Source organism: Talpa occidentalis, unplaced genomic scaffold, assembly GCF_014898055.3.
Source record: "Talpa occidentalis isolate TD23 unplaced genomic scaffold, MPIMG_talOcc4v2.1 talOcc4.3, whole genome shotgun sequence".
NCBI classification, from domain to species: domain Eukaryota; kingdom Metazoa; phylum Chordata; class Mammalia; order Eulipotyphla; family Talpidae; genus Talpa; species Talpa occidentalis.
In genome coordinates, this window is record NW_023603184.1 from 41740696 (window position 1) to 41768510 (window position 27815).

At 38.9% G+C, this 27815-nt stretch overlaps 1 protein-coding gene across 2 annotated transcripts in view; it reads right to left on the reverse strand.

Annotated features, from left to right (window-relative positions):
- Positions 1-27815, reverse strand: part of GDPD4 (glycerophosphodiester phosphodiesterase domain containing 4) — a 65276-nt gene that overhangs the window by 21820 nt on the left and 15641 nt on the right. For both annotated transcript variants that reach the window (XM_037523020.2, XM_037523019.2), the window contains exons 4-10: positions 22524-22617; positions 21051-21110; positions 10593-10691; positions 10428-10521; positions 9522-9599; positions 8874-9019; positions 8416-8498 (exon numbers count right to left, since the gene is read on the reverse strand). In XM_037523020.2, coding sequence (XP_037378917.1) covers positions 8416-8498; positions 8874-9019; positions 9522-9599; positions 10428-10521; positions 10593-10691; positions 21051-21110; positions 22524-22617 — 654 coding nt within the window. The remainder of the gene's footprint in view (positions 1-8415; positions 8499-8873; positions 9020-9521; positions 9600-10427; positions 10522-10592; positions 10692-21050; positions 21111-22523; positions 22618-27815) is intronic.

Consider the following 27815-nt stretch of genomic DNA (forward strand, 5'->3'; position numbering starts at 1 on the left):
AACTCCGGAATTTCATTACGAATAAACCCCCACTCCAAAAAATACTACAAGGATCCTAAAGCCAGAACCTCAGAGGGACGAATAACAACGAAAGAAGACCAAAAAAAAAAAAAAAAGTTATTTAAAGAATAAATAAAATCAAAGGAAAGACAAACATAATGGCAAATACAGATGCTAACATATCAATATTAACTCTAAATGTAAATGGACTAAACTCTTCAATAAAAAGACACAGAGTTGCAGCCTGGATTAAGAAACAAAACCCAACCTTTTGCTGTCTCCAGGAAACACATTTAGCTACAAAAGATAAAAATAGGCTCAAAGTCAAAGGATGGAAAACAATCCTACAAGCAAATGGGCCAAAAAAGAAAGCAGGAACAGCTATACTTATATCAGATAAAACAGACTTCAAACTCAAAAAAAATAAAAAGAGACCCCAATGGTCACTACATTATGATTAAGGGGACAATACTTCAAGAAGAAATAACACTCATTAACATATACTCACCAAACGAAAGAGCACCAAAATATATCAGACAACTGTTGTCCTCTCTGAAAAACAGACATCAGAGAAAAACACATACGTAGTGGGAACTTCAACACACCACTATCAACAATGGATAGATCAACAAGACAAAAAATAAGTAAAGAAACTAAAGCTCTAAATAAGGACCTAGAGCATTTGGGCTTAACAGACATCTATAGAACACTAAACCCAAAAAAAACGGAGTACACATTTTTCTCAAGTGCACACGGATCATTCTCCAGGATCGATCACATACTGGGGCACAAGACAAACATCAACAGATACACCAAGATTGAAATCATACCAACCATCTTTTCTGACCACGAAGGCATCAAACTAGAAATAAATCATAAAAAGAAGGCAAGGAACTATCCTACCTCATGGAGATTAAAAGCCACACTACTGGAAGACCACTGGACTAACGAGGAGATCAAAGAAGAAATTAAAAAATTCTTTGAATTGAATGACAAGGAGGACACCAATATCCTAAATGTATGGGATGCAGCAAAAGCAGTAATAAGAGGAAAATATATAGCAATAGAAGCTCACATCAAAAACAAGAAAGAACTCAAAGAAACAACCTAATCTCAAAGCTCAAAGATCTAGAAAAAGAACAACAAAAAAACCCCAAATCCAGTAGAAGAAAAGAAATAATAAAAAGCAAAGCAGAAATAAATGAAATTGAAACTAAAAAACAATCCAAAAGATCAATGAACCAAGAGCTGGTTCTTTGAAAAAATCAATAAATAGACAAACCCCTAGCCAGGCTCACAAAGGAAAAAAAGGGAGAAAGCACAAATACACAGGATCATAAATGAAAGAGGAGTAATCACAACGGACACAGCAGAAATCAAAAGAATAATCAGTAACTACTATGAACAGTTATATGGAAACAAGTTCAAAAATCTAGAGGAGATGGACAAATTCCTACAACTCTACAATCACCAAAGCGAGATAAAGAAGAAATAGAACACCTAAACAGACCAATTACAAGCAGCGAAATTGAAATGGTAATCAAAAACCTCCCCAAAAACAAAAGCCCAGGACCTGATGGATTTACAAATGAATTCTACCAAACATTCAGGAACGAATTAGTGCCTATCCTTCACAAACTCTTCCAAAAATTGAGAAGGAAGGGACAATACCAAACACGTTCTATGAAGCCAATATTACACTAATACCAAAACCGAATAAGGACAACACAAAAAAGGAAAACTATAGGCCAATCTCCCTAATGAACACTGATGCAAAAATCCTCAATAAAATTTTAGCTATCAGAATCCAACAATGTATCCATAAGATAATTCACCACGACCAAGTAGGATTCATTCCAGGGACACAAGGATGGTTTAACATCCGAAAATCAATCAACGTTATCCAACACATCAACAAAAAGAAATATAAAACCATATGATAATATCAATAGATGCTGAGAAAGCTTTCGACAAAGTGCAACACCCATTCATGATAAAAGCCCTTGAAATTCTGGGATACAAGGAACACACCTCAACATCATAAAGGCCATCTATGAGAAGCCAACAGCCAGTATCATTCTCAATGGTGAAAAGCTGAAAGCAATTCCATTAAGATCTGGAACAAGACAAGGATGTCCACTCTCACCACTGCTTTTCAATATAATACTGGAAGTCCTAGCCAGAGCAATAAGACAAGAGAAAGACATCCAAGGAATCCAAATAGGAAAAGAAGAAGTCAAACTATCACTATTTGCAGATGATATGATAATATACATAGAGAACCCCAAAATCTCCACAAAAAACTAATTCAACTCATCGGTCAGTTCAGTAAAGTGGCAGGATACAAAATCAACATGCAAAGTCAGTAGCCTTCCTATACACAAACACATAAATCTGAAAGAAGAAATCAAAAAACCACCCCTTTTATTATTGAAACAAAAAAAATCAAATATTTGGAATAAATCTAACAAAAGAGGTAAAGGACCTATACAAAGAAAACTATAAAACACTGTTAAAAGAAATAGAAGAAGACACAAAGAAATGGAAAGACATCTCCTGCTCATGGATTGGAAGAATAAACATTATTAAAATGGCCATCCTACCAAAAGCAATCTACAGATTCAATGCTATTCCAATCAAAATCTCAATGGCATTCTTCAAAGAAATAGAACAATTATTGATGAAATTCATATGGAATCACCAAAAACCCCGAATAGCCAAAGCTCTACTGAAAAAAAAAGAAGGAAATGGAGGCATCAAACTCCCAGACTTCAAACTATACTACAAAGCCATAATCATCAAAACTGCATGGTATTGAACAAGAACAGACATACAGACCAATGGAATCGAATAGAAAACCCAGAAATAAACCCACAGATTTATGGTCAACTAATCTTTGACAAAGGAGCAAAGACTATGCATTGGAGCAAAGAAAGTTTGTTCAATAAATGGTGCTGGGAAAACTGGGTCGCTACATGCAAAAGAATGAAGCTTGACCACTACCTCACACCATACACAAAAATCAACTCAAAATGGATTAAAGAACTAGACATAAGACCTGAAACCATAAAATACATAGAAGGAAATATAGGCGAAACACTACGGGATTTGCACATCAAAGACATCTTTACAGACACATCACCCAAAGCAGTGATAGTGAAGGCAAAGATAAACAGCTGGGACTACATCAAATTAAAGAGCTTCTGCACAGCAAAAGAGACAATAACAAAAACAAAGAGAAACCCCACCAACTGGGAGAACATTTTTGCACCCAACACTAATGATAAAGGACTGATCACAAAAATCTGCAAAGAGCTGATGAGACTCAGCAACAACAAAGAAAATAATCCAGTCAAAAAATGGCAGAAGAGCTAAAAAGAAACTTCTCTGAAGAGGAAATGCAAATGGCCAACAGACATATGAAAAAATGTTCAACATCACTTGCAATCAGGGAAATGCAAATCAAAACTACCATGAGATACCATCTCACACCAGTGAGAATGGCACATATTAAAAAACTAGCAACAACAAATGTTGGCGAGGATGTGGAGAAAAAGGAACTCTTCTGCACTGTTGGTGGAGTGCAAACTGGTCCAACCACTATGGAGAGCTGTGTGGAGATTTCTGGACCTACTAAACATAGAGCTTCCATATGATCCAGCAATTCCACTCCTAGGTATTTACCCAAAGGACACAGAAACATCAATTCCAAAGAGCACCTGCACCCCTATGTTTATAGCAGCACTGTTTACAATAGCTAAGCTTTGGAAACAACCCAAATGCCCAAAAGTAGATGACTGGATCAAGAAGATGTGGTACATATATACCATGGAATATTACTCAGCATTCAAAAAAGATAAACACATGCAATTTGCAGCAACATGGATGGCGCTGGAAGGGATCATGCTCAGCGAAATAAGCCAAAAGAAAAAGAAAAATACCGGATGGTCTCACTCATAGCAGGAATCTAGAAAACTTAAATAAGGGACCAGGAAAATGAATAACTATAAGAAAGTGAAAATCAAAATCAACAAAAAACTATGAACCAGAGACACTTTTTGGGGGTGGGGGCGGGAGGGGAAGGATTGGGGTCAGAATGGGGTGTTGCAATTGTATGGGGGAATATAAAATAAAATTTAAGATTAAAAAAAACAAAAAAAAAAAAACAAAACAAAACAAAAAAATAAATAAAAAAAAAAATCAAAAAAAAAAAAAGATTAAAAGTAATGCAAAAGTCCATGATAAACAAAACATTAAATTTTAACTCTAGATAAAAATTAATGTTTCTGGTTTTTCCTTTTGTCTCAGGCTCTAACAGGGCTTGCTTTCTTTATTGAAATATCTAACATTTTGTTCATCATGGATATTAAGGTGTAGGCAGTACCGAGAGAAACAACTGGTATCTTTGTCACACATCTCTTGGAAGGTACAATATTTACATTTATGCCCTTAAAAAGTTAAGCAGATCATGCTCAGTGAAATAAGCCAGAAAGAAAAAGAAAAATACCAGATGGTCTCATTCATAGCAGGAATTTAGAAAACCTAAATAAGGGACCAGGAAAAAGACTAATTATAATAAAGTAAAAATCAAAATCAACAAGCAACTATAAACCACAGACACACTAGGGGGGGGGGGGATTTGGGGAGGGGAAGGAGTAAGATCAAAACAAGGCGGATGGGAATTGTATGGGGACTATAACCAAGATGAAAATGCATACATTGTGCAAAAATGGAAAATGATGTAAAAAATATATAAAATTTAAATAATAATAATAATAATAAAAAGTTAAGCAGAGACTCAGTTGGTGGAGAGAGGGGGCATTAAGTCTATACTAGTTTATTGGGATCTTCTTTCAGTCAACTCTGCTTCAACTTTCATTGATTCCCAATGAATGCTGGCAAGATTTTTCCTTCTGACCTACACAAGGGCAAGATTGTTTCAGAAAATGATTCCATATTTTCCAGTGAGGTGTTGCTCCATATACAGTGAGAATATGGCTAACCTTTCATTTTTGCTATAATTGGTAACATTTCATCTTTCCTTATAGTTGAATAGTATACCATTGTGTGGATATACCACATCTTCTCAATCCAATCCTCTATCACTGGGCACTTAAGTTGCTTCCACATCCTAGCTATTGTAAATAACTTTGCAATAAACACCGCACGGTACTTTTTTAAGTTGATGGTTTCATATTCTTTGGATAAATACCCAAAAGTAGGATTGCTAGGTCATATGGCATTTCCATTTTTAGATTTTTAAGACAGGTCCAGATGACTTTTTACTCATTTTTTGTATATGAAAATGCAACAGATATTTGTATGTTAATTTTTTTTTTTTAAAGATTTTTTTTTAAAGATTTATTTATTTATTTATTTATGCAAGCACTGGGTACAGTCAGAAGCGCGGGAGGGTGAGAGAATTCACCAGGGCCAGAGCAGGGAGCAGAGCAGGCAGAAGGACCGAAGTACACTGCTGAGGGAGCAGCGGCGGCAGGAGAGGTCTGCGTGCCATGTGGGACCCTCCTCCGGTGCCGGGGAGCAGCCGGGGATCGAACCGGCGCTGCAGAGGCTGCGGGCAGCTTCGCAACCCAGCGCTCAACCGCTGCGCCACCGGGGAGGCCCTGTATGTTAATTTTTTAACTTGCTACTTTACAGTATTAATTTGTTGTTTCTAATAGCTTTTCAGGGGAGCTTTCAAGAATTCTATTTTTTTTTTAGATTTATTTATTTATTTATACAAGCACTGGGTACAGTCAGAAGCACGGGAGGGTGAGAGAATTCACCAGAGCCAGAGCGGGGAACAGAACAGGCAGACTGACAAAATACACTGCTGACGGGAGCAGCGGGCGCTGCAGGAGATGTCTGCACACGCACTGCTGAGGCTGCGGGCTCAACCACTGCGCCACCAGGGGAGGCCCAGTTCTCTCTATTTAATATATTGTCTGAAAATAATGACAGTTTCTAGGAATGATGTTAGTTATGTGAAATAGAAAATTGTTAACTAATTTAGAATGCAATTTGTTGGATCAAGAGACAGGCATTTTGAGGGGAGATCAAAGAGTTACTATTTCAAGGATACAGAGTTTCAGTTTGAGAAGGTAAAAAGTTCTAGAGATGGATGGCGATGATAGCAAAACAATGTGAACGTACTTTATGCCACAGAACTTTACACATTCAAGTGGTTAACTTTATGTTAAGCATACTTTCACATACACACACACAAATCACTCCTCACTAACTCTCCCTTCACTTTCAAATTGGGAAGGGGGATGTGGGATATGGAGTACTACCTCATAATTCAGGTCAGGAATGGACTGCAAGAATCTGCCCACAGTCTCCAGGGCCACAGCCCAGGAGGTAAGAGGAAATGCTTTTTGTGGTATGTACTTGAGAAGGGTGGGTATGGTCAGTATGTTTACATCCTGCTGGGCAGCTTTTTTCCTAGTTATTTGACTAGAATGAGCAGACTTTTCTGGAGATTTATCTTTTTGTTTGCATCTATTGGTGTTTTGGGGTTAGGTCTCTCCAGAACTCATATCAGGATATATAAGGAAAATGAAAAAAAAAAAAAAACAAGAGGTAACTCATTCCCTACTAGGGAGTTCCTGGAATCTTAAGAACCCTAGCCAGTTTACCTTCTTTTCTCTAACTTTCAGACTTCTGTCAATTGCTTTGTGAATTTTGTCCAGATTTTAAATTTACTTTATGGCAGGGTTTTTTTTTTTTTTTTAATAATTCTTGAAAAGAATAGGGTAGAATGTGCTTACCCCATTTTTCCTAGAACAAAAGCTCTACTAGCTTCTTTTGCTACTTCTATATTATTAAGTGTTTGTTTTAGTAGTTAACCACAATTTACCACTTAGTAATTCTTGATATTACAGTTTTCCTGTTCAAATTACTGGTGTGGTGGTACTCATACCCTGACTGGACTCTGATATGCAAATTTTGGTAATGATGAGACTTAGGGTATGACCATAAACGTGGGTAGTGAAAGTATGTGGAGAAGAAGATAATTAGAAATGCAGACGTCAATAAGCAGAGAAACTGAAGGACTGGAAGAATCATCCGCACCAAAACTGAGGTCACAGAAATAAAAAAGAGAGAAAGAAAATGTACCAGGAATCATTGGCTCAGCACCTTTACCACGTTATACCATGACACCAGGCACTTCCCTGAATGAACCCAGGAGCTCTGATTCAAATATTCTGCATGGAACAGTTGTCATTATCGGGTATGTTAAGAACTCCGGTCTTAAGTCAGGAAATCTATTAATCCTGGTTTTACCAAGTACACCTAGTCTTAGGATGTTAACAATACATTTCCCTTCTTTGAACCCAGGTTAAAACCACATGTGAAACAGAATGTTCTGTTTGCTCAGAGAATAAATATGAAGGTATTTTGTACACACAACATTCATTAATATGCTAGTCATTATGCTAGAGATGATGCTTATCTACTTACAGCTGTTCAGGTACATAGATTCTACACTAAAACATGTCTTTTTGTTTTCATCTCTGCTGTGATCCAAGTCTTCCTTTGTTTTCCTTGGATATTGCCACCACCTAATACCCTCGTCTCTCACAATTTTCCCTCATAGACTGCCAGATGATCTTCCTAAAGTGATAAGGTAATCTGTCCTCTAAAACCTGCTGTGACTGCCCATTATATACACCTAGGGATCGTTGAGATCTAGCCTCAGTGAGCCTTACAGTCATATTACTCCTCACATAGCCCTCTTCTATCGCCAGAATATCACTTCTGGCATCCATACAGGTTAGCTCACTGATCTATAAACTTCTTTCTCACATAGAAGCCTTTGAATCAGCTGTTGCCTCTGCCAAAAGTACCCTTTTCTCTAACCAATTAGATAAAATAGTATTTTCCCTTCAAAGTTCAACCCAAACAAATTTAGATACCATAGAGCTTTATCACACATTAGGAAGTGAACTTTACTGAATTTTCACTGCATTTTATTTATTTATTCTTCTCTGGAAAGCACTCACCACAAATGATCTTACATTGTGGTTGTCTGTAAACATGTCATGTCTCCTTCACTGCTGGCAAAATCTCTTAGGTAGGACTATTATCTTACTCACTTGGATCTCCCTGGCACTCAGGAGAAGATACGGATTGTTAAGGTATTACAATAGGGTTAAGCTGTAAGCATGGTTTGCAATGGGGTGTGGAGATTATATAGAGTATGTATGATTTATAACCTGTGGTTGACAAAGCAGTGGTACAGATGTATAGCTTTTAAGGGAGAAGTGGCTCATATGTGTGGTATGTACACATGTGCCATATGAACACAGAAGAAACTTCTCAGGGTTTACCCTCTTGACAGCTTGGGCCAGGATGGTCACCTTCCATGGCACTGGCCTTATCTCCTCCCCACCCCAGGCCCTGCTTTCCTACCTGACGTATATGTCAGTCTCCAATCCAAAGGCTCCTTGTTCAACAGCTTTCTCAAAGGACATCATGGTATTTTCAGGCCCCAACTGTGGAAGAAAAGGACATCAGGCTCTATGCCCGAGTCTCTCCAAATGTTCCTTTCATGTTAGGGAAGGATTTAGGAGCAAACTTTGGTTCCCTTGGCTCTTTTTTAAAAGAATCTGCCTGTATTTTCCTCTAACCAATCTGATTCTGGGGCTCTGCTTATTTGAGACAGTATCACTGGCCACACTAAGGAGAAATGAACTGAAAGTTAGGTGGCCTGGGTTTAAGTACAGTCTCTACAATTAATTCCTCCTTCTTGCCATCTCAAGACAAACCATTTCCTCTCCAGGGGTTCCTATGGTTCTAAGGTCCCCTCTCCCATCCACACACTGCACGCCCCTATACTCACCCATGTCCATAATTATGCTTGGACCTACCATGGGTGCACCTCTGTGTCCAAAGAAGTCTGGCTTGGGTCCTAGTTTGTCTTTCTCCTGAATGCAGGGAGAATATTTTCCAATTGGTATGATATAGACACACAAAAGAAGAGAAAGAAAGGGCAATCCCACAGCCACTTGCATAGCTGAAAAAGTTGGAAGGAGAGGGAAATAAGAAAAAAAAAAAAAAGGAATGGAGAGTCATCCCCAGCAACTATCACAAAACTGCCATCAGGACTATCCCAATATAAGCATTATTATTAAGGCACATTAGCTGGAACTGCACACTTTGAAGGGAATGGACTGAACAGGAAGTGGGAAGAAAAGGAAAGATTGGGATTGTTAAGGAATACGTTGTTAGGAGGGAGAGTTTGGCTGGTTCTGAGAAACTCCTGAAACTTGTAAAGATCAATATAAACCATCCCTATATGTACAGCAGTGCAGTACAGTGAAAGGACATTGGTTGTCACAAATCTGCATTCAAAGCTAGACTCAACCTAGTCCACAATAACTGTCCACAATAACTATTATCACTGGACATCATAGAATACTTACTGTTTTAAACCTCTACAGATTTTACCCATTCATACATTTTTAAGTTACAATGTGTACTTTAGTCATTCTCAAATCTAGATGTTCAGCTCTAACCTCTCAACTTTACAAGTACATTATTGCTCTTCCTTGTTTTTCTCCCATAATGTATCATCTGGTATCTTCTGCTTTGAACTAAAATTTAGGAAGTGAAAAAGAAAAGAATTCATTATTGTCCCTTTTAAGTTATTGCCCCAGCAACACTTCCAAAAATTCACTCTCTGCATACACATAATATAAACACCTAATGGCAACACTACCAATCCAGTTTGCCTCTTGTCTGCATCTCCTACAAGCTGGGAAGCAAATACTCCTTATTTTACCAAAAGTGAAAAAGGAGATGTAGAAGAATCTAAATCTAATGGAGTCTTAGTAAGAGTGCTGAGATACAATTCTAATCTCAAAATCAATTCTATTCTCAAAATAATTTAGTTTACAGCTATGATTCTTCCTTGTTTCTGTGATATTAGGGCAAAGAACAGAGAGGAAATCAATGGCAGAGATAAAAATCTTTACTTCTGCTGTAAGTCCTTGGGTGTGACAGGGACTCACAGGGGTCTGCTCTGAGTTACTAGGACATAACCAGGGATATCTGAACCTAGTCTGAATTCATCAGGTAAAACTAGTAATACGGAATACAAACTAAAAGAGCTTTGACTTGTCCTGTCATTCTGGTCAACTAAGATTAAAATGGCCTCTGCCTAGTCCTGTCCCCATCCCAACCTAGTTGAAGTCTAATAATAGAGACATAGATTCTAGAAGGAGAATATTTCTAGAAAATCTTCCAGAAGAAGGCCTGCTTGGTAAGGAAACTATGACAGGCCACATAGGGTCTGTGAGTTTGACACAAGGAGGAGACCTTAGTACAAGCGAAATGAATTTCAAAGAGGAATAGTGATAGTGCAGTATGTAAGTTATACCCAGAACTAAAAGGAACAGACAAGATTCTGCCTCATGACATACCTTCTCTTTCCAAATGGATCAAGTAACTAACCGTTGGCCAGGAAAGAACAGTCATCACACATATGCAGATCAAGTGTATGAAGGGAGCAAACACCTGGGAGAAAGGCAAAAGTCAGGCTCAATACACCTGGACAGTCAGTGCTAGACCCACAGGATGATGCTTACCTGCAGTGACAGCCCTACTGTCAGCCACCTCTCTCTCCAGTAAGTAAATAAAAGCCACAATAAAAACAACTCTGCCAGAAGGATTAGCAAAATCAGCACCTGGGGAAACAAAGAATTTCTTGACTGCCAGGCACTAGGCTTGGGATCATGACTGTCATTGGGGATCTATGTATGTCTCCACAGGGCGAGGGAACTCATTTCCTCATCGTTGTTTTTTTTTTTTTTAATCTAAGGTTCTTGCAAATCCCCAACATTGGATGGAATTGGTCATTTACCTTCTGGTCTCCCAAGTCTTTGCTGTACAGAGAGCTTGGGGGAAAAATTACCCAGCTGCGTGGTCTGACGCCATTACTGATTTAGCATCCCCCACCTTAGCTGAGTCCTCAACCTTGCCAGTTTCAAAAATTATTATTCCAAATCTCCACTACTGTTTTCACTACTGTTTTGACTGGCTTTTCAATATTTATTTTCTCCAACAGACTACAAGCTTCATGAACTGAAGGGCAATATCTATTTATTATTATAGCCTCACTGCCTTACAGAAGGCAACAGTAAGCACCCAACAATTTGTTAAATGGGTGGGGGGAAAACCTGCCTGCCAAGACGCTATATACGTCATAGAGAAAGAACCGTGAGACCAAAAAGACATAAATTTTAAACTTCTTCCACTTCAAAATGTAGTTTTTCTACATCTATATTGCCCTAGAGAGTGCTTGCTTCCTTTCTTTTTTTTTTTTGAATAATAAATTTTATTTTTATATTCCCCATACAATTGCAGCCCCCCCCCCATTGTGACCCCAATCCCTCCCCTTCCGCCCCCGCCCCCCTAAAAGTGTCTCTGGTTCATAGTTTTTTGTTGATTTTGATTTTCACTTTCTTATAGTTATTCATTTTCCTGGTCCCTTATTTAAGTTTTCTAGATTCCTGCTATGAGTGAGACCATCCGGTATTTTTCTTTTTCTTTCTGGCTTATTTCGCTGAGCATGATCCCTTCCAGCGCCATCCATGTTGCTGCAAATTGCATGTGTTTATCTTTTTTGAATGCTGAGTAATATTCCATGGTATATATGTACCACATCTTCTTGATCCAGTCATCTATTTTGGGCATTTGGGTTGTTTCCAAAGCTTAGCTATTGTAAACAGTGCTGCTATAAACATAGGGGTGCAGGTGTTCTTTGGAATTGATGTTTCTGTGTCCTTTGGGTAAATACCTAGGAGTGGAATTGCTGGATCATATGGAAGCTCTATGTTTAGTAGGTCCAGAAATCTCCACACAGCTCTCCATAGTGGTTGGACCAGTTTGCCTCCCACCAACAGTGCAGAAGAGTTCCTTTTTCTCCACACCCTCGCCAACATTTGTTGTTGCTAGTTTTTTTAATATGTGCCATTCTCACTGGTGTAAGATGGTATCTCATGGTAGTTTTGATTTGCATTTCCCTGATGACAAGTGATGTTGAACATTTTTTCATATGCCTGTTGGCCATTTGCATTTCCTCGTCAGAGAAGTTTCTTTTTAGCTCTTCTGCCCATTTTTTGACTGGATTATTTTCTTTGTTGTTGTTGAGTCTCATCAGCTCTTTGCAGATTTTTGTGATCAGTCCTTTATCATTAGTGTTGTGTGCAAAAATGTTCTCCCAGTTGGTGGGGTTTCTCTTTGTTTTTGTTATTGTCTCTTTTGCTGTGCAGAAGCTCTTTAATTTGATGTAGTCCCAGCTGTTGATCTTTGCCTTCACTATCACTGCTTTGGGTGATGTGTCTGTAAAGATGTCTTTGATATGCAAATTACGTAGTGTTTCGCCTATATTTCCTTCTATATATTTTATGGTTTCAGGTCTTATGTCTAGTTCTTTAATCCATTTTGAGTTGATTTTTGTGTATGGTGTGAGGTAGTGGTCAAGCTTCATTCTTTTGCATGTAGCGACCCAGTTTTCCCAGCACCATTTATTGAACAAACTTTCTTTGCTCCAATGCATAGTCTTTGCTCCTTTGTCAAAGATTAGTTGACCATAAATCTGTGGGTTTATTTCTGGGTTTTCTATTCGATTCCATTGGTCTGTATGTCTGTTCTTGTTCCAATACCATGCAGTTTTGATGATTATGGCTTTGTAGTATAGTTTGAAGTCTGGGAGTGTGATGCCTCCATTCCCTTCTTTTTTTTTCAGGAGAGCTTTGGCTATTCGGGGTTTTTTGTGATTCCATATGAATTTCATCAATAATTGTTCTATTTCTTTGAAGAATGACATTGAAATTTTGATTGGAATAGCATTGAATCTGTATATTGCTTTTGGGAGGATGGCCATTTTGATAATGTTTATTCTTCCAATCCATGAGCAGGGGATGTCTTTCCATTTCTTTGTGTCTTCTTCTATTTCTTTTAACAGTGTTTTATAGTTTTCTTTGTATAGGTCCTTTACCTCTTTTGTTAGATTTATTCCCAAATATTTGATTTTTTATGTTTCAATAAAAAAAGGGATGGTTTTTTTGATTTCTTCTTCTTCAGATTTATTGTTTGTGTATAGGAAGGCTACTGACTTTTGCTTGTTGATTTTGTATCCTGCCACTTTACTGAACTGATTGATGAGTTGAATTAGTTTTTCTCTAGAGTTTTTGGGGTTCTCTATGTATATTATCATATCATCTGCAAATAGTGATAGCTTGACTTCTTCTTTTCCTATTTGGATTCCTTGGATGTCTTTCTCTTGTCTTATTGCTCTGGCTAGGACTTCCAGTATTATATTGAAAAGCAGTGGTGAGAGTGGACATCCTTGTCTTGTTCCAGATCTTAATGGAATTGCTTTCAGCTTTTCACCATTGAGAATGATACTGGCTGTTGGCTTCTCATAGATGGCCTTTATGATGTTGAGGTGTGTTCCTTGTATCCCAAGAATTTCAAGGGCTTTTATCATGAATGGGTGTTGCACTTTGTCGAAAGCTTTCTCAGCATCTATTGATATTATCATATGGTTTTTATATTTCTTTTTGTTGATGTGTTGGATAACGTTGATTGATTTTCGGATGTTAAACCATCCTTGTGTCCCTGGAATGAATCCTACTTGGTCGTGGTGAATTATCTTATGGATACATTGTTGGATTCTGATAGCTAAAATTTTATTGAGGATTTTTGCATCAGTGTTCATTAGGGAGATTGGCCTGTAGTTTTCCTTTTTTGTGTTGTCCTTGTTCGGTTTTGCTATTAGTGTAATGTTGGCTTCATAGAACGTGTTTGGTATTGTCCCTTCCTTCTCAATTTTTTGGAAGAGTTTGTGAAGGATAGGCACTAATTCGTTCCTGAATGTTTGGTAGAATTCATTTGTAAATCCATCAGGTCCTGGGCTTTTGTTTTTGGGGAGGTTTTTGATTACCATTTCAATTTCGCTGCTTGTAATTGGTCTGTTTAGGTGTTCTATTTCTTCTTTATCAAGCTTTGGGTGATTGTAGAGTTGTAGGAATTTGTCCATCTCCTCTAGATTGTTAAACTTGTTTCCATATAACTGTTCATAGTAGTTACTGATTATTCTTTTGATTTCTGCTGTGTCCGTTGTGATTTCTCCTCTTTCATTGATGATCCTGTTTATTTGTGCTTTCTCCCTTTTTTCCTTTGTGAGCCTGGCTAGGGGTTTGTCTATTTTATTGATTTTTTCAAAGAACCAGCTCTTGGTTTCATTGATCTTTTGGATTGTTTTTTTAGTTTCAATTTCATTTATTTCTGCTTTGCTTTTTATTATTTCTTTTCTTCTACTGGTTTTGGGGTTTTTTTGTTGTTCTTTTTCTAGGTCTTTGAGCTTCGAGATTAGGTTGTTTCTTTGAGTTCTTTCTTGTTTCTTGATGTGAGCTTCTATTGCTATATATTTTCCTCTTATTACTGCTTTTGCTGCATCCCATACATTTAGGATATTGGTGTCCTCCTTGTCGTTCAATTCAAAGAATTTTTTAATTTCTTCTTTGATCTCCTCATTAGTCCAGTGGTCTTCCAGTAGTGTGGTTTTTAATCTCCATGAGGTAGGAAAGTTCCTTGCCTTCTTTTTATGGTTTATTTCTAGTTTGATGCCTTCATGGTCAGAAAAGATGGTTGGTATGATTTCAATCTTGGTGTATCTGTTGATGTTTGTCTTGTGCCCCAGTATGTGATCGATCCTGGAGAATGATCCGTGTGCGCTTGAGAAAAATGTGTACTCCATTTTTTTGGGGTTTAGTGGTCTATAGATGTCTGTTAAGCCCAATTGCTCTAGGTCCTTATTTAGAGCTTTGGTTTCTTTACTTATTTTTTGTCTTGTTGATCTATCCATTGTTGATAGTGGTGTGTTGAAGTCTCCCACTACGTATGTGTTTTCTCTGATGTCTGTTTTCAGAGAGGACAATAGTTGTCTGATATATTTTGGTGCTCCTTCATTTGGTGAGTATATGTTAATAAGTGTTATTTCTTCTTGAAGTATTGTCCCCTTGATCATAATGTAGTGACCATTGGGGTCTCTTTTTATCTTTTTGAGTTTGAAATCTGTTTTATCTGATATAAGTATAGCTGTTCCTGCTTTCTTTTTTGGTCCATTTGCTTGTAGGATTGTTTTCCATCCTTTAACTTTGAGCCTATTTTTATCTTTTGTAGCTAAATGTGTTTCCTGGAGACAGCAAAAGGTTGGGTTTTGTTTCTTAATCCAGGCTGCAACTCTGTGTCTTTTTATTGAAGAGTTTAGTCCATTTACATTTAGAGTTAATATTGATATGTTAGCATCTGTATTTGCCATTGTGATGGTCTTTCCTTTGATTTTATTTATTTATTCTTTTAATAACTTTTTTTTTTTTGGCCTTCTTTCATTGTTATTCGTCCCTCTGAGGTTCTGGCTTTAGGTCTCCTTGTAGTATTTTTTGGAGTGGGGGTTTAGTTGTAATGAAATTCCGGAGTTTCTGTTTGTCTGGGAAGGTCCATATTCTTTCTTCAAAGAGGAAGGAGAGCTTTGCGGGATAGAGTATTCTTGGTTGGCATCTGTTTTCTTGGAGTCTGTTGACTATGTCCCTCCATTCTCTCCTTGCCCGTAGTGTTTCTTCAGAGAAGTCTGATGTCAGCCTGATTGGCTTTCCTTTGAATGTTATCTGTTTCTTCCCTCTTGCCAGCTTCATTATTTTTTCCTTGTCCTGGATTCTTGGGAGCTTTACTATTATGTGTCTTGCTGTATTTTTCCTTTCGTCGTGGAAGTTTGGTGTTCTTCTTGCTTCTTGTATATCAATTTTCAGCTCCTTCTTCACATTTGGGAAGTTCTCTTCAATTATCTCTTTGAATATTTTCTCTGTTCCTACATCTCTCTCCTCTCCTTCTGGTATTCCTATAACTCTTACATTTCCTTTCCTCATGGAGTCAGATAGTTCCCGAAGTCTTTCTTCGTTCTTTTTTCCTTCGTACTTCTCTTTCCTTTTCTGTTTTGGTTCTTTTTATTTCTGTGTCTTCAAGAGTACTTATTCGTTCTTCCATTTCATCTATTCTGCTTCCATTGCTTCTCCCAGAATTCTTTAGTTCTTCCATTAATTCTTTGATCTCCTGCATTTCTTTTACTTCCCTCTTTAGGGACTCAATTTCATTCTTCTGACCATTGTTTTCCCTCTTTAGGGACTCAATTTCCTTCTTCTGATCATTGTTTTCCTTTATGACTTCTGTCACTTTTTTAATCATGGCAATTTTAAATTCTCTTTCTGGAAGGCTCAGAAGTTCTTCCAAGTTACTGTCGTTGCAATCTGGGGGGTGGTTTTCTTTTTGTGGTGTGCTTCTTTCCTGAGGAGTTATTAGGTTGCGTGTGGTTCTTCTGCTCCCTACTGTCTGTTTTCTAATTTGTCGTATGCATTGGGACACTGTGTTGCTCGGACTGGCCGGCATCTTGGGTGGACTTCTCTGCTCCCCTCTGGTTCCTCCAGGAGCCATATGTCAGTTTCAAGCAGTCTTTACTGGAGAAAGGTCCCTGTTCTAAAATGCCGATGTGGGGACACACTCCCCTGTGCGCCTGGTCTGCCCCGGCGGTGGGTTCCTGCTCCCCCTCTGGGCTTGGACTGCAGGCCAGAGGGGGTCTGGCGTGGGCGAACTTCCCCCGCTCACCTCTGGCTCCTGAGGAAGCCTTCTGCAGGTAGTCTTTACTGAAGAAATGTCCCTGTTCTAAAATGGTGATGTGGGACACACTCCCTGCACGTCCGGTCTCAGGCACACTCTTCTGCACACCTGGTCTGCCCCGGCTGTGGGTGCTCGCTCCCCCTGTGGGCTCAGACTGCTGGTCGGAAGGGGCGCCGGCGTGGGCTAACTCCCCAGCTGGCCACTGGCTCCTCCAGGAGCCTCTGCTGGCTTCAAGTCGTTAGGTGGCGCCAGAGATCTCTCCTAGAGCCCTTGGGGAGCTGATTTTCCACCCCGTGGGACAGGGACCAGAGCGGGGATGGTAGGGTAAACCTCAACGGCTTTAGGGTGCTGTGTCTGCCTTGTGCCCCACCGTCGTGGGGAACCCACGCCCCTAATTTCGTGCCCCGGGTCTCAGTTCCAAAGCCCTCAGTTCCAGGACGCGGGCTGTAGCCCAGTTCAGTGGCACAGGAATGGTGCCTTTTGAATCCCGCTCCCGTGCCTGGGCGCCTGGTTCCTGCTCACTCAGTGAGGGCCTCCGCGCGTCTCCCCGCAAGCCTAGGTCGCAGGCGTGGGGACCTGGGCAGCTGCGATCTGGATCCGCGTTTGCTTTTCAACCGCACTGCTTTTCCGCGCAATCCCGATCCCGATCCGCGTCTGCTTTTCCAGCGCGCCGCTTTTCCGCGCAAGCTTACCGGGCGGCCCGGGGCTGTGTGCTGGTGCTGGTCTCCTCCTGGGGGGCGGGGTCTCTCTTTAATGGCGCCTGGAGCTCACCTCTGCAGTGGATCCTGCAGGATTCTCCACAGCTCCCGTTCACGGGGTGTGGTGGCTGAAATAGTTCCTTTCCACTCACAGTCCCGGTTGCTGCGTAGTTTGTTCTTGTTGGTCGTTTTTGTTTGTTTGTTTGTTTTTTTCCCTCCTCTCTGCTGGTCGGAGAGTGCCGACTTTGTGGGCGGGGGAGGGGAGCAGGGTTCTGCGCTTTCCTCCCTTCTGGTCCTCTTTTATGGCAACTTTCTTCTTCGGGCAGTTTGCTGGAGTCACTCGTTTATCTTCCGTGTCCCGGTTCTCACTGGGACCTGCCGCTTTTCCTCCCTATTAACTTTTTTTTAATGGGAGATCTTACTTGCAGTGTCTCCTCGCCGCCATGTTGCTCCACCCACCCCCCCCACTGCTTCCTTTCTTTACATAATCTCTGCATCTATTAAAGTATGTGAATCCATAATTAAACCTTCTCACCAAATAACTGCAACCTTTGCTGACTTCAATAGTTATTTTTACCAAACAGTTCAGGCAGAAATATTTCCAATTGTTAACAAATTATTTCAGATAATCTAAAAAAAGGGAACACGTTCTAACTTGTTTCATGAAACCAGTAAAAGTGGTACCCAAACCTAACAAGGGCATTACAAGAAAGAAAAAGTATAGGCCAATCTCTCTTATATATAAATGCAAAAATCTTAAATAACCTATCAAATGCATCATAACACAAAGGTTTAATTGTCAAATCAGACTCACATAAATCTTATGTGATCCTGTGATCTTAACCAATACCAGTACAGACAGAACATTTTCCCTTGGAGAAAGCTGATCCTATCAAATGCAGCTATTCACAAAAGGTTCTTTCTTCTCATTTACTAGGATAATTTTAGTCTTGGACTTAAAATGTGAAGAGTGTTTTGAGCAAAGTATACAGATATACTGCTTCACAGAAGGAGTATTTTTGGTATTTATGGAGCATTTATGGAGTATTTATTGAGCATCCTTATCTCATATTCCATTAACTATACGACTCCAGCCAGTCAGGCCTCCCCTCCCCCTGACAAATCTGTAAGTTCTAGGTTTATTTACAATAAGCAACCCAGATATACCAGGTTATATCCTGCTAGAAAGGTTCACAGATAAGAATTTTCCATTATTTTTTCATTAATAAGTATCTTCAGTGTGTTTGCCATTGGGGGCTGGGTTATTAGTATGTTTACAAGAGTTTTACTCAAGATGATTCATTATTTCTGAGCATCCCTAGGTAGAAGGAGAATCAATTACAGGCCTGTTGCTAACCCTTTCCCTCAGTGTTTATTCTGAATACATGTTTAATAAAACTTAAACTCCAAGTCCTACAGAATTTCCTTTGCCAACAGAAGCAGTATATTCTAAGTCGGTTAAGCATACCCCATCATGGTCTGAAGGACCAAGCTTAAGATATTTACCTTCAAAAGGGATGCCAACTCTTCTTACACCCCATTTCTCATTGCCTAGACTTATAACTAGAATTAGAGCCAAGAAGGCCTCAAGAGATGAAGGTTTTGCTAATTAATATTAACAACAAAACCACCACCACCAAAAAATAAATAAATAAACCCTGAAGACTACGACAGGAAGGGGAGATGAATCTTAAGGGTACTAGACAAAAAGAAAAGAACATAATTTTAGATGATATTAAATTTATTGATAATGAGCACACTTAACAGAGATTCTGGTTTCAATATACCAGATTCCAGGTATTATGCAGCTAAGATAGTTCTGTCTGGTTATCTCAATAGTGGCCTATGCTTAATGATATTGGGATGCCAGCATTCTTTGATGTAATGTAGAAAAGGAATTCAGATTTACTGAGAAACGTTTACTGCAATGTTATCACCAGTGATCAGCTAATCCATTCCTTATCCTGTTTTCTGGGAGTTCTCAGACAACAGTGAAAACTAGACTGGTGAAGAAAACGTCAGCATCCTTTAAAAGTGCTAGAGTGGCTCTTCTCTGTGCTACATAAAGGTTCTTAAACTGCTGACCCTGAAACTGCCTTCCCAATTTCAAAGGCAATAATAGATCCTGCCATGGCTGAGGCCGAGCAGAAGCATTTACTGCCTATAGCAAGATTAGCATGGTTTGCATAACAGACACAAGCCTAGGATGGTAATCAGGATGGTTTGATATAGAGGGATTCTTGGTATCAACTAACTGATCATGCTTTCCCAACTGCAAAACAGATGGTAATCTAAATAAAACTTATTTGTTCATTTCTCAACCTATATTTTTTCCCTATAAGATGTGACTTGTGACTTCAACTTCCATCTATTCCAATAACTCTTACGTTTGCATTTCTAGTTCATACCTCTCACTTGAGTAATTTGAAGGGGATGACTAAGGGAGTCTGACACGCTCCTGGATTGGATGAAACATTAGGAATGGTTATCAAAATCATTCCCGAAAAAAATCTATAGAGAAAAGCAAGAGGTTATGGCTAGAACTGCTCAAGCTCATGGCACACCCAGATGAGGGAGGCTATGCTAGAAATGAGCTTCCTGTCCAGATGGTGGTGGCAAAGATGCTTACTTCAGAGAAACAATGCTGGTGTCATTTTTTAAAGGGCTCCAAACTAAGGCAGTGGGAGGATCAAGAGGACCTCCCAGAGAAATTTCAGGGAGTAGAGAAAAAGCTGCACTAACTCTATTAAGAAAATTAGTCAAGGTTGTCAACAGAAGGATCTCCAAAAATACTCATAGAAAAGGCCTAGGAGGCAAAGAGCCAATAATTGTGCATATCCCTAGTTCTGATGGAACAGACCCAGACACACCTATTGTGCCTCTTTGTGGGACTATATTCTTTTTTCTATCTCCGCTTCCCCTGGGGCCTGCCATCATTCTCTCTCCACCACCATTATGTTGCCAGGCCTGCATCAGGCCCAAACAGAGAGGGAAGAAAGTTATTACAAGAAGTCTGATTACTGAAACTTTTAATCACTGAAATAAGAATATTCTTATGACTATAAAAAACTGGGAAAGTAAAGGAGTTTGCCTAATATTTTATTGGGATAAGAACAGTCACAGAAATGAGTTTAAACATGCTAAAACCAGGAATGTGAAAAAAATTAAGTTTGGGTCCAGTTTCTTACATGTCACTGATATGTTAGAAATTTAATGATTTCAGTTAAAACAGTGTCAGTATGGGCCTCCCCAGTGGCGCAGCGGTTGAGCGCTGGGTTGCGAACCTGCCCGCAGCCTCTGCGGCGCCGGTTCGATCCCCGGCTGCTCCCCGGCCACCGGAGGAGAGTCCCACATGGCGCGCAGACCTCTCCTGCCGCCCGCTGCTCCCCTCAGCAGTGTACTTCGGTCCTTCTGCCTGCTCTGCTCCCCGCTCTGGCTCTGGTGGATTCTCTCACCCTCCCGTGCTTCTGACTGTACCCAGTGCATGTATAAACAAAACAAACAAACAAATAAATAAATATAAATAAACATGCCTCTATAAAATTAAAAAAAAAAAAAAACAGTGTCAGTAGATCTCTTCTTTCTAAGGGGATGAATGAGAGAAAGGGCAACTCTGTACCAAACACTGACTGCCTGGTCTAAAGCCTCCTGAGGATTCAGAAGTCCTACCTTATGAAACCAGTGCAGATGTAGTTCATACCCTTCCCAAATCAACAAAAATCCAAGTAGCTGAAAAAGCAAAGAAGAAAAAGGAAAAGGTCAGTTTAAAATCACCAAGTTGCTGTCCAAAGCACTGTTCTGTAGTTGAAAATTCCTTTCACATTCTGGCACTATATTCACTTCTTGCTAATGCTGTACTTTTCAGTCTCTGAGAATTTGCCATGTCATTTTTCTGTCTGAAAAGCTCTCTCTTCCCATGACACTGACCCTTCAAAGCCAATTAAAGTGTCACCTCCTATTTGTAAAATTCACCAGCACTCCCAGAAGGATTGATTATTAACTCCTCTGGAATTTCCTAACAATCACCACACTAATATCCTTCCTGAGTTCCTGCCAATTTTTTTTCCCTGTGATGGACTTTATTCCTAGTATTACTTAGACCTATTTGTGAGAGAAGAGAGGTCAGGGTCAGCTCTTCCAAGGTCATTTACCTAGCGGAAATTAACCCCAGTTTCTTAGAACCCATGATGAACTCTATTCAAGTCTCTCTAAAGATTGTTGTAATGATCTTTGTGTGCTATTTACGCTTGTCTATGACTTAGTTGTCCTACTAGATTCCAAACTCATTGAACTAAGGGATTTTTGTAGCCATATTTCATATTTATTTCTATGAAGTGTCCTGCATGAAACAGAAACTTCTGTTTCTGTTTTATTGATCTGTATTTACTTAGCACCTATCATTCATATAATGATTAATAACTTTGGTTGAAAGGGAAAAAATGATGCAAATGGCAGCTTATTTAAGGGTTGGGATCTTCTTTATCAGACAGGAAAACAGTGGGGATAAGGAATCATTAAAACAAACAAAGATATAATGCCCTGTGTGTAAGTGGGTACTAAAACACTCCAATTACTTAAAAAGTTATCCTCCCATAAGCTTTCTCTTGCCTGACCTGAATTTGTCATACTACACAACACAACAATGTCAGGCAACATTGGGAGAGTGACCGCTGCAAAGACTTTTGCTAAAATGTAATTTGTACCTGCACCAGGGGATTAGCATTTGTACTATAATAGGTTTAACAACAGCTAATCTGTGAGACCCAGAAATACTGATTCTTAGGAGACAGGATATGAAAACAGGTCGTTCAATGTGTAAAGGCACTGCTAATATGAAATGAAGGTACCTAAAATGACAATACTAGGCGGGTTATAGAACAAAGCTAAGGAATGGGAATAAAAGGAGGATGTTCCACCATTCCTTCAAAGGGTAAAAGTGGTAAGACACACCCTCTAATAGCACAAGTCTCTTTCTCATTCACCCACAATTCAAGTGGCAGGTGTAAACTCCAAATTCTGCTAAGACGAGAGTGATCGAAGGTTCTGATGGCTCCCAGTCTCGACTACGTACCATACTACAGACACCAGCACTTCCTTAGGCTACTCAAGAAGGAAGTGGGAGAAATGGAAAACATTACTCACCAACAATAATAGAGAATAGGCAGTCAGGATCCCAAAGATACTCAGGACAACGATAGACCAGAAGAACCAGAATCCTGTACCTAGATAAACGACCCTGCAAAAATGTGTTTCAAGTCTTTAAATACAGCAGAAACCAGCAGCAGCGTCTGAGTCATGAAATGGGAGAAGACTGAGACTAGATGAGGCATAAGAAAATGGAGGGAGGTAGGAAGAGGGGCAATATGGGAACAGATACGTTGGGGACATTTAGTTGAGGAGTTTTAACTTTATACTATAAAGAAATTGGGTATATTAATAGGAGGTGGTATACATGGTATAATGCTTCAAAGTTATTTAGAATATATACTCAAAAGTTACACACCCCCCTTTAAAAAATAATATATAAATTTTGGGATGCCAAGAGAGAAAAACTCATCCATAAATTTACGACCTTAATAAAACTAAAAATTTCCATTTTGGCAGATTCATTGTCCATATGCATATGTTTTCTTACAAAACTACAAACATAGCCACCATATTAATTGCTCTGTTCTATATGAGATTTGGACCTTTTAAAAACTGCCCTGGGCCTCCCTGGTGGCGCAGGCGGTTGAGCACAGTGCTGTGAAGCTATCTGCAGTCTCTGCAGCACAAGTTCAATCCCGGCTGGCCAGGGAGCTACCCACATGGTGCAGCAGACCTCTCCTGTCTCGCCCTCTGCTCCCCTCAGCAGTGTATTTCAGTCAGTCTGCCTGTTCTGTTCCCTGCTCTGTCTCTGGTGAATCCCCTCACCCTCCAGCACATCTGGCCTGTGTCCCAGTTCTTGTATAAAAAAAAATCTTTAAAAAAAAAAAAACAGCCCTGATGTGCTCTGTTCCTAAAGTAGTTTGAGTGAAAATTCTTGACTTGCTAAAAGAAACAGTGTTACAGTTTTATAGATATTACATATCAAAGAATCCAGTTTCCATTTAAATAGAAATGACCTCTTTTCCATATAAAATCTGAAAAAAATTGTATTTTTATGATATAAAATATAGATTAGCTAATATATAACCATGTTAAAAATAAGAAAGCAAATTCTCTTTGGTCAAGGGCACAAAAAAAGGGCTCCAAGAAGAAAGAAACAGGCAAGCAACTCTCCTAGCAAGAGCTATCCTGGATTTAGATATCAGAAGGATTACTCTGTAAAAGATGATCTTCACAACTAGGAATCAGAAAATGTGTAAGTAAAATCAACAAATGAACTGAGTAAAACCAATGACAGTCATGCTTTGTTTAACAACAGGGACATATTCTGAGAAATGTGTTAGGTGATATCATCATGATACAAATATTACGAGTGTAATAACACAAACCTAGATAGTATCTCTCACTTCCCATCTAGGTTGTATGTTATAACCTATTGGGACCACCATCACTTACATGCAGTTTGTTTACTGAAACATCACTAAGGAGCAGATGACTGTAACAGAATAACTTGTACCCAGGAAAATATAATTAACAGAATCAGAAAAGAACCATAAAATAAATATATTCTAAGAAATAAAGGGAAGACTCAACTCCATGTTACAAGAACCAAATATTTTAACACAAGCATAGCGACTACCAAAACAATGAAATTGAGATCTTGGCGAGGGGAACTATGAAAAAATGGACTTAATAATAGTCTTAGATGCAAGGAATTTTTCAAAGAGTTTAACCAAGTAGTGATATTCACTTTGCTTTCCAAGTTTGCCACTTAATGGTGCATCTATCTTTGTCTAGTCATTTGGTTACAGGCCAGGGAGAGGGGCAATTACTGTGGCCATATTAGATTTCTCTTACTCTCTTCCAATCTAAAATGTCTTCTTTTGTATATTCAATAATAGATAGAAAATACTAGTGCAGTTCAGTTCAAAACTCACCAAGCTCAAATGAAGTCTCCACCCACCTGCTATAAACTACAGACAAAGGAAAAACTGATTTTTTTCCGTCTCTCCCTCTTCTACTGCTTCCTGTCCCATTAATCTCATCAGCAGCTGTAGAGTTTATGCAATTGTAATATCGGAGTATTCCATGACCCAACTATTGGTTCCGGAGTCCCCTCCCAACTTCTTGTTGTTCTAGGCAAGATGATGGCATGATGTTATCCCATAATTCCTGGTATGCTGGGATGGGCGGTGGGGAATAAGATGGTGTTTGTGACATTTTGGAAGATTAAGTTCTCAGTGTCTTTTTTTTTTAATTTTATATTTATATTCCCCATACAATTACAACCCCCTTATTTTGACCCTAATACCTCCCCTCCCGCCCCCTACCACCCCTAGAGTGTCTCTGGTTCCTAGTTGTTTGTTGATATTGATTTTCACTTTCTTATAGTTATTCATTTTCCCGGTCCCTTATTTAAGTTTTCTAGATTCCTGCTATGAGTGAGACCATCCGGTATTTTTCTTTTTCTTTCTGGCTTATTTCGCTGAGCATGATCCCTTCCAGCGCCACCCATGTTGCTGCAAATTGCATGTGTTTATCTTTTTTGAATGCTGAGTAATATTCCATGGTATATATGTACCACATCTTCTTGATCCAGTCATCTACTTTTGGGCATTTGGGTTGTTTCCAAAGCTTAGCTATTGTAAATAGTGCTGCTATAAACATAGGGGTGCAGGTGCTCTTTGGAATTGATGTTTCTGTGTCCTTTGGGTAAATACCTAGGAGTGGAATTGCTGGATCATATGGAAGCTCTATGTTTAGTAGGTCCAGAAATCTCCACACAGCTCTCCATAGTGGTTGGACCAGTTTGCACTCCCACCAACAGTGCAGAAGAGTTCCTTTCTCTCCACACCCTCGCCAACATTTGTTGTTGCTAGTTTTTTTAATATGTGCCATTCTCACTGGTGTAAGATGGTATCTCATGGTAGTTTTGATTTGCATTTCCCTGATGACAAGTGATGTTGAACATTTTTTCATATGCCTGTTGGCCATTTGCATTTCCTCGTCAGAGAAGTTTCTTTTTAGCTCTTCTGCCCATTTTTTGACTGGATTATTTTCTTTGTTGTTGTTGAGTTTCACCAGCTCTTTGCAGATTTTTGTGATCAGTCCTTTATCATTAGTGTTGGGTGCAAAAATGTTCTCCCAGTCGGTGGGGTTTCTCTTTGTTTTTGTTATTGTCTCTTTTGCTGTGCAGAAACTCTTTAATTTGATGTAGTCCCAGCTGTTTATCTTTGCCTTCACTATCACTGCTTTGGGTGATGTGTCTGTAAAGATGTCTTTGATATGCAAATTACGTAGTGTTTCGCCTATATTTCCTTCTATGTATTTTATGGTTTCAGGTCTTATGTCTAGTTCTTTAATCCATTTTGAGTTGATTTTTGTATATGGTGTGAGGTAGTGGTCAAGCTTCATTCTTTTGCATGTAGCGACCCAGTTTTCCCAGCACCATTTATTGAACAAACTTTCTTTGCTCCAATGCATAGTCTTTGCTCCTTTGTCAAAGATTAGTTGACCATAAATCTTTGGGTTTATTTCTGGATTTTCTATTCTATTCCATTGGTCTGTGTGTCTGTTCTTGTCCCAATACCATGCAGTTTTGATGATTATGGCTTTGTAGTATAGTTTGAAGTCTGGGAGTGTGATGCCGCCATTCCCTTCTTTTTTTTTTTTTCAGGAGAGCTTTGGCTATTCGGGGTTTTTTGTGATTCCATATGAATTTCATCAATAATTGTTCTATTTCTTTGAAGAATGACATTGAAATTTTGATTAGAATAGCATTGAATCTGTATATTGCTTTTGGGAGGATGGCCATTTTGATAATGTTTATTCTTCCAATCCATGAGCAGGAGATGTCTTTCCATTTCTTTGTGTCTTCTTCTATTTCTTTTAACAGTGTTTTATAGTTTTCTTTGTTTAGGTCCTTTACCTCTTTTGTTAGATTTATTCCCAAATATTTGATTTTTTTGTTTCGATAATAAAAGGGATGGTTTTTTTTTATTTCTTCTTCTTCAGATTTATTGTTTGTGTATAGGAAGGCTACTGACTTTAGCGTGTTGATTTTGTATCCTGCCACTTTACTAAACTGATTGATGAGTTGAATTAGTTTTTCTGTGGAGTTTTTGGGGTTCTCTATGTATATTATCATATCATCTGCAAATAGTGATAGTTTGACTTCTTCTTTTCCTATTTGAATTCCTTGTATGTCTTTCTCTTGTCTTATTGCTCTGGCTAGGACTTCCAGTATTATATTGAAAAGCAGTGGTGAGAGTGGACATCCTTGTCTTGTTCTAGATCTTAATGGAATTGCTTTCAGCTTTTCACCATTGAGAATGATACTGGCTGTTGGCTTGTCATATATGGCCTTTATGATGTTGAGGTGTGTTCCTTGTATCCCAAGAATTTCAGGGCTTTTATCATGAATGGGTGTTGCACTTTGTCGAAAGCTTTCTTAGCATCTATTGATATTATCATATGGTTTTTATATTTCTTTTTGTTGATGTGTTGGATAACGTTGATTGATTTTCGGATGTTGAACCATCCTTGTGTCCCTGGAATGAATCCTACTTGGTCGTGGTGAATTATCTTATGGATACATTGTTGGATTCTGATAGCTAAAATTTTATTGAGGTTTTTTTGCATCAGTGTTCATTAGGGAGATTGGCCTGTAGTTTTCCTTTTTTGTGTTGTCCTTGTTCGGTTTTGGTATTAGTGTAATGTTGGCTTCATAGAACGTGTTTGGTATTGTCCCTTCCTTCTCAATTTTTTGGAAGAGTTTGTGAAGGATAGGCACTAATTCATCTCTGAATCTTTGGTAGAATTCATTTGTAAATCGATCAGGTCCTGGGCTTTTGTTTTTGGGGAGGTTTTTGATTACCATTTCAATTTCGCTGCTTGTAATTGGTCTGTTTAGGTGTTCTATTTCTTCTTTATCTAGCTTTGGGTGAGTTCTCAGTGTCTTAATAGCCCCTGACCACAGAAAATTTGTTTTCTTACTTTAGTGTAGTTATATGTTAACTAAGCTATATTTAAAATGAATATGAGCCATCATGGGCATAAAAAGCCTCATTATGTTAGGTAATTCATTCTGTGGTGACTTCTATGGTAAGAATGAAAAGCTGCCCAAGAAACTTACTCATGGTTTTAGGATCTTCTAGAACTCACTCTTACACGGGTACACCTTGTTTTATTGCATTTTGCCTTACTGCACTTTGCAGATATTGTAGGTTGTTGTTGTTTGTTTTGTTCCAGAAATTAAAGGTTTGTAGCAACCCTGTGTTGACCAAGTGTATAGGTGCCATTTTCCAGTAGCATGTGCTCACTTCACAGCTCTGTGTCACATTTAAT